Source organism: Pelophylax lessonae (genome assembly GCF_965119305.1).
Source record: "Pelophylax lessonae genome assembly, chromosome: 5".
Taxonomy (NCBI): Eukaryota; Metazoa; Chordata; class Amphibia; order Anura; family Ranidae; genus Pelophylax; species Pelophylax lessonae.
In genome coordinates, this window is record NC_138772.1 from 362,063,994 (window position 1) to 362,079,047 (window position 15,054).

The 15,054-nt window shown below is 44.4% G+C and overlaps 1 protein-coding gene across 2 annotated transcripts in view; it reads right to left on the reverse strand.

Annotated features, from left to right (window-relative positions):
- Nucleotides 1–15,054, reverse strand: part of ZNF236 (zinc finger protein 236) — a 358,788-nt gene that overhangs the window by 205,070 nt on the left and 138,664 nt on the right. Inside the window, exons 15-17 of one of the 2 annotated variants that reach the window (XM_082258772.1) lie at nucleotides 14,536–14,777; nucleotides 4,667–4,768; nucleotides 4,463–4,587 (exon numbers count right to left, since the gene is read on the reverse strand). In XM_082258772.1, the coding sequence (XP_082114898.1) occupies nucleotides 4,463–4,587; nucleotides 4,667–4,768; nucleotides 14,536–14,777 (469 nt within the window). Of the gene's footprint in view, nucleotides 1–4,435; nucleotides 4,588–4,666; nucleotides 4,769–14,535; nucleotides 14,778–15,054 lie in introns of both variants that reach the window. The other variant, XM_082258771.1, reaches the window with a different exon arrangement.

The following is a 15,054-nucleotide window of genomic DNA, read 5'->3' on the forward strand; positions in this document are numbered from 1 at the left end:
CGCTGGTGACCGTCACATATTGGAATGTGAAGGTAAGCATCCCTGATGTCGACAGAGAAAAGAAAATCCCTGACGCAGGGATGCCACCACCGTGGACTCCATTCTGAAGTTCTGCACCAGTACAAAGCAGTTCCCCGCCTTGAGGTCCATGATTGTACGCACCTTGCCTTCCTTCCTGGGTACTGTAAACAGGTTTGAGTAAAAACCCTGAAAACTTTCCGAAGTCGAAATTGGGACAATCACCCCTTGAAGTAACAGGTCTTGTACTGCCCCAAACAGACCCTGTAAGCGGTCCCGGGACAGGCGCAAGTTGGAAGGAAAGAACCTTGCCGAGGGACAAGAGCAAAATTCGATCTTTTAGCTGGACCGAATGACTTTGTGGACACACTTGTCTTGTACCAGGGAAGTCCACGGGTCCGGAAACCAGCGAAGATGTCCCCCCACCCACGAAACAATACGGGTGACGGCGCACCTTCATGCTGAAGGAGCTTTGTCCATGGGTCTGGAGAAGCCCGCTCTTGGCTTGCCATGCCAGGTTTGTTTGGATCCTCCAGAGGAGGCCCTGAAAGGCTTTGAGGCCCTGAAAGGCTTTGAGCCCTTGTCAGTCGATCCTGAGTAGGGATGCACCGAAATGAAAATTTTGGGCCGAAATCGAAAATGCAGGATGCCATTGGCCGAAAACCGAAACCGAAAATGACTTTTTCCCCCAAAAAAATTTAAAATAGATGGAACAGGGGCATACACCAAAAAACAGGCAGCAACGTACACCTGTCGCTGCCACCCTGTCACAGTATATGTACCGTGATTGTTGGCAATAGGTTAATTTAATTACCAATGGTATTTGTATTATGCAGCATGAGGGGGTTAATGTATTACCACTGCTGGTCACTGATGCATTATTGACCGACCAGTGGCAGTTAATTAACCCCTTTGTGCTGCATTAGTGCAACCAGTATCAGTGTTAATTAACACTGGTTGCACTAATGCAGCACAAAGGGGTTAATTAACTACCACTGGTCGGTCACTAATGCAGCAGTGACAATACATTAACCCCCCTCATGCTGCATACTTAATACAAATACCAATGGTAAGCTGCCTCAGCTATCACCCCCCCCCCCCTTAGCTTAGGCTCAGCGTCCCTCTCCTACTCACTCCTCCAGTCACTGTGTCCATTATTCAAAAGTCCCGCCTCTGGCCGGCCGCCCGCCTCCCGGTGATGTCACTTCTACTTCGATCTGTCCATGAATGAACTGACACACCGGGCGGGCGAGCGGCTGCTAATAGCTGTCAGTATGTGAGCTTCACTTCTCTTCAATTCCCTGACAGTCCGGGCGGGAGGGCGGGGCGAGCGGCCGCTAATACATAGTACTATGTGATCCTTCCTGTCAGCTCAGCGGGACTGTGACTGTGTTGAATGAGATCTGATCTGACCTGACACCGGGCGGGGGGAGCGGCCGCTATTAGCTGTAACTATGTGAGCCTTTCACTTCCTTGTCAGGCATGTATCTCCGCTGACAAGGAAATGAAAGGCTCACATAGTTACAACTATTAGCGGCCGCTCCCCCCGCCCCGTGTCAGGTCAGATCAGATCTCATTCACACACAGTCACAGTCCCGCTGAGCTGACAGGAAGGATCACATAGTGCTATGTATTAGCGGCCACTCGCCCCGCCCTCCCGCCTGGTATGTCCATTCATAATGCACAGATCGTAGTAGGGACGTCATTGAGAGGCGGGCTTCCGGCAAGAGGCGGGACTTTTAAAACCTGCCCTGCGCTGCGCCCTCCTCCTTCCTCACGGCGGCCATATTAATTTCGGCACTGTTAACCCATTATCGGCCGAAATGAGATTGTGCCGATAATTTCGGTGGCCGAAATTTCGGTGCATCTCTAATCCTGAGGGATGATAAATTTTCCTATGAGCCAAGAAGGAGGGCCCACAGATAAACTGCAGCACCTGGACCAGCTGGTCCACCAGCTAAGCAAAAGGCAGGGAGGGGGGAGCTGTTCTCCCTCCAGTTCACGGCATAAAAGCTTAGCCCACTCGGTCAGAATTTTCGACACCAGGGTAATGGTGAATACCGGCCTCAGTGCCGAACCAGCCAGAGTGTACATATTGCGGGCCACAGCCTCCGCCTTCCTGTCACCTGGATTCTTTAACCGGAATCATGGTTGCCTTGTTTAATCTGGAAACCGGAGGGTCCACCACCGGTGGAAGAGTCCACTTCTGAATAAGGGACTCCTCATAGGGGTAATGCATAGAAAATCACTTAAGGACCCCAAGGGGACTCTTTGGTCCATCCCACTTTTTAGCAACAATTTTGTCAAAATAAGGAAACACCTTTGCCGCTCTGAATGGCTTGTGAGTGCCAAAATGGAACCTGCGCCTCTGTCAAAGCTGCGTCCTCCATCTTCAAGGTCTCACACACAGATACAATCAGTGCGTCCACCAGTGCCTTTTCGTGCGTGGTTGCAGATGTGAAGGAGTAATCAGAGGATTCCGGCCGCGTGGTTGTAGACCCAGCACGGTGACCCACATCCGCAGGGGCCGAATCAGATTCAGGATCTGATGAGACAGATGAGGCAGGGGAAGGCGGGGGCGCTTTTTGCTAGCCCGTTGTCCAAAAGCCAATTCCCCCAGGGACACAAAGGACTCCAGGAGGAGGGGGGTAGGATGGGGTACAGATGAAAGGGGGTGCTTGACGTGAAGGAGTGGAACCTGGGGGCCGACCGTCCCAAGGAGGGGCCCATGTCAAGCCCAAAACCCTCCAAGGGGAGAGGGGGGACAGCTACTCACCATACCAGGAATCAGGTGGGCCGTGCTCCAAACAGAACCCCTCTACATTGAAATGGGGGGGGCTGTCAGCCAGGAGGAATGCTGCGACTCGGAACGAGACCCGATCGTATGCAACCCTGTGAGGCATTTAACTCGCAGGCCAGTCCCCGTCCAGTGGGGATATATCATTGCTGACCTAGTGCGGAGCTGAGGTCTGAGCGTGCTCGTTGGCCAGACTGGGGTGACCACTGGATCTTGATTATCCAGCCCATCGCCCAGTCTGGCAGTGGATTGTAGATCTCACAGGAAATATTCAGGAGAAAAAAATTCTATCTAAAAAGAAAAAATTTCTATCTAAAAAGAAAAAAATTGCCAGGACCAGAGATCCCAGCAGAGAGCTGGGTCCTTACTCCTGACTAGGCAAAAAAAACCTGAGTACCTATCGCAGAGAGAGGGAGAATACCCCCTGGGACTGCCCATAGGCATAGCCAGATTCTTTTTCTGCCTAGTGTCCTGCTCCTATAGGGGGCAGTATAACCCAATGGTTATGAAGATCAGGAGCTGTGTCAGTCAATGAACGAAAGAGAAAGAATAATTTGCATGTCTCCCTCTATTGTAGATTTTAGGAATAAATCTCTTATTTTTTTGGATTTGCAATGGAAATAAAACATGCAGATACATTTTGCTTTATGAGGGAGCTATTGTGTTAGAAAAGTGGAGAGTGTTTTCATTCCTCAAACATACTTCCTCATAACCTGTTTAGTAATACATTCTCCTTAACCACTTCATCTCCAGAAGGTTTACCCGCCTTCCTGAACAGGCCATTTTTTGTGATATGGCACTGCATTGCTTTAACAGACAATTGTGCAGCCACATAACACTGTCCCAAATAAAATTTATGTTCTTTTTTTCCCACAAATAGAGCTTTCCTTTGGTGGTATTTGATCACCTCTGCGGTTTTTATCTTTTGCGCTATGAAAAAAGAATGACCGACAATTTTGAAAAAAAAAAATAAATAAATAAAATTGTTACTCTCTGCTCTAAAACACATAGAATAAAAAAATGGAAAAAATCGAATTTCTTTATCAATTTAGGCCAATGTGTATTCTGCTACATATTTTTTTAAACTAAGTGTCTACAAACTATGGGATATTTTTTTTTTTTACTAGCAATGGTGGTGAGCAGTGACTTATAGCGGGACTGTGATATTGTGGCAGACAAATCAGACACCTAACTGATCAGTGACATTATTACAGTGATCAGTGCTAAAAATATGTGTAAAATCACAGAGAAAGGGAGTTGGCGGCAGCAAGCACTCAACCCCGGAAGTGCACAATTACGTGTGTATGTATATATATATATATATATATATATATATATATATACACATATATACATACATACACACGTGATTCTGCACAGAGCAGCCACCCTGGAGCAATAAATTTGCTATGGGGCAGATTTAAAGCAGTTAAACCAAACTATCATTAAAGAGTTTCTATCTTTTTCGTTTTTTTATTAACCAAAGCATACTCAATGCATATTCCAATTTTATCTGGGCGATATGTCATACATAAAATTGTAGTTACATCATTAAAGCAGCTACTTAAATATCATTTCTGCTGGAAATGTACCAGCATAAGAAACAAAGTATAGGATTACCACATTAATTGTGTCTGTGGTGGGTACCTCCATAAGAGTTGGTTGTTGGTAACTTGAAGAGAGAGCTTGAGATTCAAGAGTGCTGGAGTCCTGTAACTGCTGTACAGCTGGGAAAGAAGTTTGCTGGCTGAATCCATCCGTTACTGTAAAGCCTAAGATCGATTTTAGAACATTAGACACAATTATACACAACAGTATATGTGTAGATGATTTCTGATTTCATCGACTTACCTTGTGGTAGCCCTTGCTGATCAAATGGTTGTGGGGGCAAGACCTGAGGCTCATACTGGGATATATTCTCCTGTAGAGCATGTTGGGAAGTCACAAATCTATCTGAAAAGTTAAAACACCTTCACTGAAAGAAGCACTTCAAGAAACGTCATAGCTGCTGGTAGAAAAGGTTTATCAGTAAACTGTATTTCCTTGATCACTGCTCACATTGACAATTTTTTAAAAAGTTTGTTTGTATTATCTTTAAATCTAATGTCACTGCAGTCAAACATTCACACAAACAAATCCCTTTCGGTTATTTTCCATATCTCACACTGAGTCAGAAATAAGCCTGAAAGGTAGATATGGAATTGAAAGAGAATTACCTAAGAATTCTTTGACCAGTTGGGTACCAGTCTGTAATACCTCTGCATTACCAGGCCAGTTTTTTCCATTATATTTTTAGTGTTGTGATGGTTTGCTGGCAATGATCTAGTCATACAACACTGTACCCAAATTCATTTTGATAATCTTTTTTAAAAAAACTTTAATTTGGTGGTATTTATTAACAAGTGTTTTTTATAAGGTAGTAAGTAAAAAAGACCAAAAATGTTGGAAAAAATATATACTGTATTTTCCGGCGTATAAGACGACCCCCCTAATTTTCAAGTTAAAACATAGGTTTTGGGCTATACTCACCGTATAAGACTACCCCCCTTCCGAAGCAAGGCAACACCATTGAAAAACATCAGATTTCTCATAGATCTCCAAGGTACCCAAAGTACTGTAATACATGTAATCTCTCATAATATCTCCAAGGTACCCTAAGTATAAGTATTATCGGTACATGTAATCTCAAGATGCTGGCTGTGTGGGAATCCTGTACCGGTATACCGTATGTACTGTAGCTTCAGCTACATACAGTATACCGTGCTGAGCCAATCACAGTCAGCGATGTATTCTATTATTGAATGCAAAGCCTGCTCGGATTGGCAGAGTCAGAGAGGCAGGCTGATGTTACTCCGCCAATCCAAGCAGGCTTTGCATTCAATAATCAAATACATCGCTCTCCCCAATTGGCTCAGCGCGAAGCTACAGTACATACGGTATACCAGTACAGGATTTCCACACAGCCAGCATCTTGAGAGATTACATCTACTGGTAATACTTATACTTAGGTTACCTTGGAGATATTATACTCGGCGTATAAGACGACCCCCCATTTTTGGGGTATTTTTTTGAGGTTCAAAAGTAGTCTTATACGCCAGAAAATACAGTACTTCCCCTACTTTCTATTAAAATAAAAATTCCATCTGTGTGCGGGAGGAGCACTTTTTGACCCAAATATTAAGAAGGTCAATGGTAATCACAAGCAGTGAAATGTCAAGAATTGCTAAGGGCTAGTATTTTTCTTCTATGAATGAGCTGGTGCAGTGATTGTTTCAACCCGTGGGGAGTACTATCATCAAAGATTTATTTGTCACATCTCAACTGTGATCTACATGTTGCTGTTTTCCTGACTAACGATAACACAGAGACTTTGTGATGATGATGCTTCTGATATCCTTTCTATTTTGAATATGGTGTAGCGCGGTCTGTTTCATTAGTAGTATGGTTTTGTATTATGTGATGTGGGCATAAAGGGCCTGGCGGCAACACCACTGAAAATTAACTAAAATAAACCCTTAGATTCATTACATGACTGAGCTAGAGCTAACATCTATTGCCACTGACATCTGTTTGTAAAATGTTATCATTCTTTTAAAAACATTCAAACAGTTAAAAAAAAAAAAAAAAATCCAGGACAGTTTGAATATTGCCAAAATTAACCTTTTTTACAAGTAGATACCCCAAAGTTGTTTAATGTTTTACCACAATTTTTTGGGATTGAAGAAACACACTGGTATGGTATTGAGGGGGGTTAAATCATACACTAGATACAGAACATCAGGTCATACATGGAGGGATCAGGTGGTGGATGGGGTTAATGTACTATCATACAGAGTAGGAAAATGGGGAAATGAAGGGGGTTAAGGTGCAGATGTGTAAGATAAAGGAGGTGAAGGGTCACAATCAGAGACAAAATGACATTTAGGTGTGTAGGAGAGGAGAGGGTTGAAAAGTTAACAAAACTATCTTACAGTCAGTGAAAATTAACAAATGTACAGTATCAGAAGCTTCTGCTGCTGATTCAGTCATTTGTGTCCTCTTAATAGCTTACTACACTTCATCTCCTTCCTGTGTTGTAGAAGTAAGGGAGTAACAATTTTAACTGTAGTATGTGATTGCTGTGATTGGTAATGACAGTGAACAGATACTACAGAGCCGTTGGGATGGGCTAGGCACACTCTGTCTGTGAATCAAGCTATTAAATAACGGTTCGGTTCACAGCCATCGACAAGTGCAATGAATGTCTGAAGACTGTTTCTACAGGGGCGTTTATAAATGGTAGGGGATAAATAACAGTTCTTAACCCTCCATTTCTTTTTAATGTACCGTAGTAGAAAAGCGGTTCGATTTTGTATATACTGAGCTTTACTTACTTTGACTCAGGAAAGACTCTCAATTTGACAGTCAGAGCTGAGAGGTCTACCTGAGCTTCTGATACATATGTATATTACACACACACACTATATTATATATATACACACATACACACACACACGCGCTGATGCTTATACAGTGCCTTGCGAAAGTATTCGGCCCCCTTGAACTTTGCAACCTTTTGCCACATTTCAGGCTTAAAACATAAAGATATAAAACTGTAATTTTTTGTGAAGAATCAACAAGTGGAACGAAATTTATTGGATAATTCAAACTTTGTTAACAAATAAAAAAACTGAAAAATTGGACGTGCAAAATTATTCAGCCCCTTTACTTTCAGTGCAGCAAACTCTCTCCAGAAGTTCAGCGAGGATCTCTGAATGATCCAATGACTAATAATGATAAATAGATTCCACCTGTGTGTAATCAAGTCTCCGTATAAATGCACCTGCACTGTGATAGTCTCAGAGGTCCGTTTAAAGCGCAGAGAGCATCATGAAGAACAAGGAACACACCAGGAAGGTCCGAGATACTGTTGTGTAGAATTTTAAAGCCGGATTTGGATACAAAAAGATTTCCCAAGCTTTAAACATCCCAAGGAGCACTGTGCAAGCGATAATATTGAAAATGGAAGGAGTATCAGACCACTGCAAATCTACGAAGACCTGGCCGTCCCTCTAAACTTTCAGCTCATACAAGGAGAAGACTGATCAGAGATGCAGCCAAGAGGCCCATGATCACTCTGGATGAACTGCAGAGATCTACAGCTGAGGTGGGAGACTCTGTCCATAGGACAACAATCAGTCGTATACTGCACAAATCTGGCCTTTATGGAAGAGTGGCATGAAGAAAGCCATTTCTTAAAGATATTCATAAAAAGTGTCGTTTAAAGTTTGCCACAAGCCACCTGGGAGACACACCAAACATGTGGAAGAAGGTGCTCTGGTCAGATGAAACCAAAATCAAACTTTTTGGCAACAATGCCAAACGTTATGTTTGGCGTAAAAGCAACACAGCTCATCACCCTGAACACACCATCCCCACTGTCAAACATGGTGGTGGCAGCATCATGGTTTGGGCCTGCTTTTCTTCAGCAGGGACAGGGAAGATGGTTAAAATTGATGGGAAGATGGATGGAGCCAAATACAGGACCATTCTCGAAGAAAACCTGATGGAGTCTGCAAAAGACCTGAGACTGGGACTGGGACGGAGATTTGTCTTCCAACAAGACAATGATCCAAAACAAAGCAAAGTCTACAATGGAATGGTTCACAAATAAACATATCCAGGTGTTAGAATGGCCAAGTCAAAGTCCAGACCTGAATCCAATCGAGAATCTGTGGAAAGAACTGAAAACTGCTGTTCACAAACGCTCTCCATCCAACCTCACTGAGCTCGAGCTGTTTTGCAAGGAGGAATGGGCAAAAATTCCAGTCTAAGTTAAAGCGGAGTTCCACCCAAAAGTGGAACTTCCGCTTTAAGGCCTCCTGACCCCCTAACATGCCACTTTTGGCATGTCTTTTTTTTGGGGGGGGGAGCGGGTACCTAGATTTTACAGGTACCCGCTCCCACTTCCGCTCAGGCCGCCTGGACGGCTCGAGTGAATGTTCTCCTCTCCCCCTCCAACCCTGCAATCTTCTGGGACACGTCACAGGTCCCAGAAGATTGCCCGTACACTCAGGACGCGCATCATGACTCGTGCATGCGCAGTGCACACTCGGCTGTGAGGCCGGGTGCCCACACTCGGGGCCGCAGAGGGAAGTGGGAGAGAACTGAGGCTCCCACCAGCAGCATCACTGGATCGTGGGAAAAGTGAGTGTGTGTTTATTAAAAGTCGGCAGCTACACTTTTTGTAGCTGCTTACTTTTAATAAACACAAAAACGGGTGGAACTCTGCTTTAAGTACAACTATTTGTATGTAAGGGAGCAAACAAATAATTAATGGGTAGACCTGTACATTTAAGAAAAATGTAGATTCAATATAAAAATATATCCTATATAATCCCCCCTACTCCCAGCAAACCTCAGTTTAGCAAGCGATAGGGAGATCATGAGGAACAGAAGGGAGTGTCTTGTGTCATATACTGTACAACAAGAAAATTATTTTACTGATAAGTCAAAAATCCTATTTTCCCAATCATACAGTACAGAACACAAGATCATAGTCATAACCACGGGACATCCAAAAACATTCCAACTGGGGGTGAAAACAGTAAATAATACCAACAGGCACACTTCACAAACAGGTCAAGAAGTGCTTTACAAAACTCAGAAAGCAGCTCGCAGCACCTTACTCATGAAAATGGCTTTAGAGATGGCTTGAACATTCACCTGGTAAAAAACACAACAAATGTGTGAGCAGAGGGCCAGATGGCAGCCTTGCAAATCGAAGAAACAGATGCCTGATGTTGTCATAGATGGATTATGCAGTTTAGCACTGTCCTGCTGAAATATGCAAGGCATTCCTTTAAAAAGGCATAATCTCGGTGGGAGCATATGCTGCTTTAAAACCTGCATATATCTTTCAGCATTAATGGTGCCCTTCCAGATGTGCAAGCTGCCCATTCCATTTGCACTCATGCACCCCCATACCATCCGAGATGCCGGCTTTTGCACTGAGCACTGATAAAAAACTGGAAGGTCCCTCTCCTCTTTAGCCAGGAGGATGTGGTACCCATGATTGCCAAAAAGAATGTCAAATTTCAATTTGTCTGACCGAAGAACTGTTTTTCACTTTGCAACAGACCATTTAAATAAGCTTTGGCATAAAGAAGATGGTGGAGTTTCTGAATCATGTTTAGATATAGCTTCTTCTTTTCATGATACTGTAAATCTTTACCTTGCACTTTAGGGTGGCACCGCGAACTCTGTTCACAGACAGTGAGCTTTGGAAACATTCAAACGCTCCCTGAAACAGGGTCGGCATTTTCCACTTGAACTGTACTCAAGGCCAGATGCTGGTCAAGACCTGAGTGGAGAAAGGATCGGATGAGCCCTAAGGGGTACCTCCTAGGATGAAATCTCCTAGCCTCGCACCAAGCAAAATATTCCCTTCGGGTGCAATGTTAGACTTTGGGAGAAGCTCACTTCCTAGCCCTAAGGACAGTAAAGATGACTAAATCAGGTAGGCCCCTATCCCTAAGGACCTGGGCTTCAACAGCCATGCCTTTAAAGTTAGTGACCAAGAAGTATGATGGTTGATCGGCCCTTGGAACAGACTGTCCAGATGATCCAGAAGGTCCCATGGAGAGTCTGCTAGGAGTTTGAGTACCATGTCCTCCTGGGTCATTGGGTACAATGAGAACCCCTGGAATCGCGATGCTGTGGAGCATACAAGAGAGAGGTTGTAGAGGAGGAAGGGCATAGATTAGGTTGAATTGATCCCACAGATTCCTCAGGGTGTCCACTGCGAAGGACCAAGGGTCCCTATACCTGGTGACAAAACATTCCAGTTTGTTGTTGGAATCTGGACGCTGAAAGATCCACATCCTGGTCAACCACTAGGACTGTTAAATTCTGTTGGAAACCTATGTTAATAGGATACTACTAAGTAAACATTTAGAGGGAGAAGAGCTTTTCAGTGTGAGGCCAGTCACTGTACAGGCTCTAAATGCAAGTGGGCTGGGAAGGTCTTCGCATAGCAGGTTTGGGCACTTTTAGGGAACTTTTAGGGAACCCATGCTGAACAAATGGGGTAAGCAGACTCAGGACGCTAAACAAGAGCATAGCTTGTCAGTAAGGAAGCAATGATATCCATAAGCTTTGATGAGATCTCAGCTGAAGGCATCTCATCCAAACCTTGCCTTGCTCCTGTGCTTATGATCTGCCATGTGAGGTGTAAAATGTTCCCAAGGAATAATCAAAACCTTTGCTGCTGAGAGGAAAGGGTACAGCATTCTGTATCAGGCACAGCAGCTGCACAACAGGCTTGTGACAATGGCGCCAATTTCAAAGGGCTGGTGCTCCTCTTCAATGGCTGCAGCACAATTTGTAAAATGTCACAGCCTGTGATCCACTATAGCATTATGGCTTTGGAGTGCCAGCACCCTGGGTCAGAAATACGGTCTGTAACTTACTGCAGCAGATTGCTTCTTACTCTGGACAGGATACATAGAGACCAGCTCCATCCCTGCTTCGCACTCCATTATGGACATACCTCTTCAGTGACAGAGCTTTGCTGTCATCAGACTACAGCCTTGATAGCACTCGTGGCTATCTCAACACAATACACCATGTGCCAAGGTAACTTAAACTGCATAAACTGTGCAGTAAACATGCCTGCATAAACTGTGATATAGGTATGTTGTAACTGAGGAACAGAGGCAGAAACAAATCATTTGAGGTGTCATGACTGCATATTAGCGTAGCACTGTCCCCGTAGGGCTTGCTGTAAGATGACTTGTTGGGCCTCCTCTGATTACCAGCACACAGTCACTTAGGGAACAGGTCACACATCCCTCCTTACTCCCGATGGCTCGTCACACATACAGTCCAGGGGTATTGGTTTTTAGTGTTTATTTTGGAACTTGGATGTGAGAAGAGAATAGTGGGATACTCCAACTGTAGCTATTCACAATAGATAAGGACAACCCTTACTTGGCCTCACCAGGTTGTTTGTGGAAGCAGCTGCACTGCTTCATTTATACTGCCACATGTATGGAAAGGGTTAGGTCTCCTTGCTCTTTTCTCTTCAGCAATAGACTTGGTGAACCTACATTCTCTTCGGGACACTCACTAGCATCCCCTTTACGGACACTCATCCACTGACTCTTCTAGCTGCAGGGGTGGCCCCCCTCAGGTCAGGCCCCTTGACACAGATCTATACTCACTGTACTGCAGAATCAGATCCTCCAGTGTCTCCCGTTTCAGTCAGCTTCCCTGGACCTCTGGGTTCAGCTCCTCCCTAGCACTCTACACTCTCCAGGCCCTCAGGTCAACCACCTGAGGCCTCACGACCCCTCTAAAAAGGAGGAGGCAGCCACCCCCTCCAGGACTCCGCTATCCAGCCAAAAGACCACAAGCACATGTGCGCTTTTATACAGTATCCCAGCATGCACCAAAGCACTTTTCCTCTGCCAAATCACGAGGGCTGTATCAAACGCCTGTGCACTCATTTGTCAGGTTTCTTCCCATTGTCCAATATGCCTCCCTATTGGACCAGTGTAAAACACACTGTAGACAGAACGAGTCGCACCTGAGCACAATGAGCAGAACAATATAGATTTACCTGCAGTCCTTCTGGTAAGCAGACAGGACTCAAAACTATACTTTTTCTCTAGCACCTATGTAGGAGGGTGCTAAACTAGTTTCTTCCCCAAGGAAATACACTGCTCAAAAAAATGTAAAGGAACACTTTTTAATCAGAGCAGATGCATCAAATCAATTAAACTCCTGGGATATTGATCTGGTCAGTTAAGTAGCAGAGGGGGTTTTTAATCAGTTTCAGCTGCTTTGGAGTTAATGAAATGAACAACAGGTGCCATAGATGGGCAACAATGAGACGACCTCCAAAACAGGAATGTTTTTACAGGTGGAGGCCACTGGTATCTTTTTTCCCTACTTATTATCACTGTTTTTCACTAGTTTTGCATTAGCTAGGGTCAGTCTCACTACTGGTAGCATGAGGCGACACCTGGACCCTATAGAGGTTGCACAGGCAGTCCAACTCCTCCAGGATGGCACATAAATACGTGCCATTGCCAGAAGGTTTGCTGTGTCTCCCAGCACAGTCTCAAGAGCATGGAGGACATTCCAGTAGAAAGGCAGTTACTCTAGAAGAGCTGGACAGGGCCGTAGAAGATCCTTAACCCATCAGCAGGACAGGTATCTGCTCCTTTGTGCAGGGAGGAACAGGATGAGCACTACCAGAGCCCTACAAAATGACCTCTAGCAGGCCAATGGTGTGAATGTCTCTTACCAAACAATCAGAAAAAACTTCATGAGGGTGGCCTGAGGGCCCGACGTCCTCTAGTGCGTCCTATGCTCACTGCCCACCACTGTGGAGATGGATTGGCATTTGCCATTGAACATCAGAGTTGACAGGTCTGCTACTGGTGCCCTGTGCTTTTCACAGATGATAGCAGGTTCACCCTGAGCACATGTGACCAATGTGAAAGGGTCTGGAGAAGCCATGGAGAATGTTTTTTTTTGCCCGTAACATTGATCAGCATGACCGGTTTGGTGGTGGGTCAGTAAGGGTCTGGGAAGACATATCCATGGAGGGACGCACAGACCTCTACAGGCTAGACAATGGCACCCTGGCTGCCATTAGGTATCGGGATGAAAGCCTTGGACCCATTTTCAGACCCTACGCTGGTGCAGTGGGTCCTGGGTTTCTCCTGGTGCACGACAATGCCCAGCCTCATGTGGCGAGAGTATGCAGCCAGTTTCTGGAGGATGAAGGAATTAATACCATTAAATGGCCCCCACGCTCGCCTGACCTATATCCAATAGAACACCTCTGGGACATTATGTTTTGGTCCATCTGACGCCACCAGGTTGCACCTCAGTCTGTTCAGGAGCTCAGTGATGCCCTGGTCCAGATCTTGGAGAAACTACCTCAGGACACCATCAGTCATCTCATTAGGAACATGTCCCGACATTGTCAGGCATGCATACAAGCATGTGGGGGGCAATACAAACTACCGAGTACCATTTTTGAGCCGCTACAATGAAATTTCAGCAAAATGGACTAGCCTGCTGCATCATTTTTTCACTTTTTTTTTTGGGGGGGGGGGGGGCCTTTGAATTCAGCCCTCTGTAGGTTGATAATTTTCATTTCCATCAAACAATGTGGCATCCTTTCGTTCCTAACACATTACCCAGTCCAAATCAGCACAGATATACTGCATGATATTTTTCCTCATTGTGATCTGATGTGTTTTTAAAGTGTTTCTTTAATTTTTTTTGAGCAGTGTAGGTAAACTATCTAGGAAATTAAATGGTTCCTTTTGCTAATAGAGTAGCGATCACAAATTCGCATTTGTTGTTTTAGTTAACAAAATCTAAAATGGGAGAGAGATTTCCAAGTTAGATAGGGGGGAACTTCTCTACTGGAAAAGAACTTGTGTAAAACTATTTTAGAGAAAGCCTGACCTTGATAAGAATATCCCTATGTCACTGGACATCAACATGAGATGATGTCTGGAAGATCTAGGCAGGAAAGGGGCTTCCCTTTATAGCTCTGTATGTTAGCAATTGGTAGTAAAACCAAGGTTGTTGCAGGTGCTTTATAACTGGTATAACTAGAAATTGCACAGATTGGAAGGTGGAAAAGGAGTGAGCACAAACATATGTATTTTCTATCTATGTGATAACAAGTTGTCATACCTCTGGTAAAAGCTTACCTTCTTCAGCTTGTAGAGGTTGTCCAGCAAGCGTCTGCTCCAGAGCAGGTGAAACCGTATCCATATCTTGCTGTGGGCTGAGCTGTAAAATTGCTTCCTGCTGTGCGGCTACATTGGTTTGCTGATGTAGATTAGTCCCTTCTATTTCCACCTGAATTTGACTGGATACATGAATCTGATCTACTGGGGTTTCTTCAGAAGATGCAGACTGGTGTTGCTGGAGTTGGTGGGCAACTTCATATCTAGAAGAGAAGAATAAAAGTAAGCAAAAAACTTTAGTAGTGATTACTGTGAAGTGCTACTTCTGAGAGCAATAAATAGGATGAATTGTATGTAAGCAAAACACAAACTCAGAAGTTTTATTGATTGCATTTTAAGTAATTTAGGCCATTATGGCATGGTTCCTACACAACTAGCCCTCTCTTGTATATGAAGAATTATCCAAGCTTCATCAAAGCCGGCCGATCATTGTATACCTTACCAAAAGTTCTGAATTAGTGTCATCATGTAGTGCCGGTG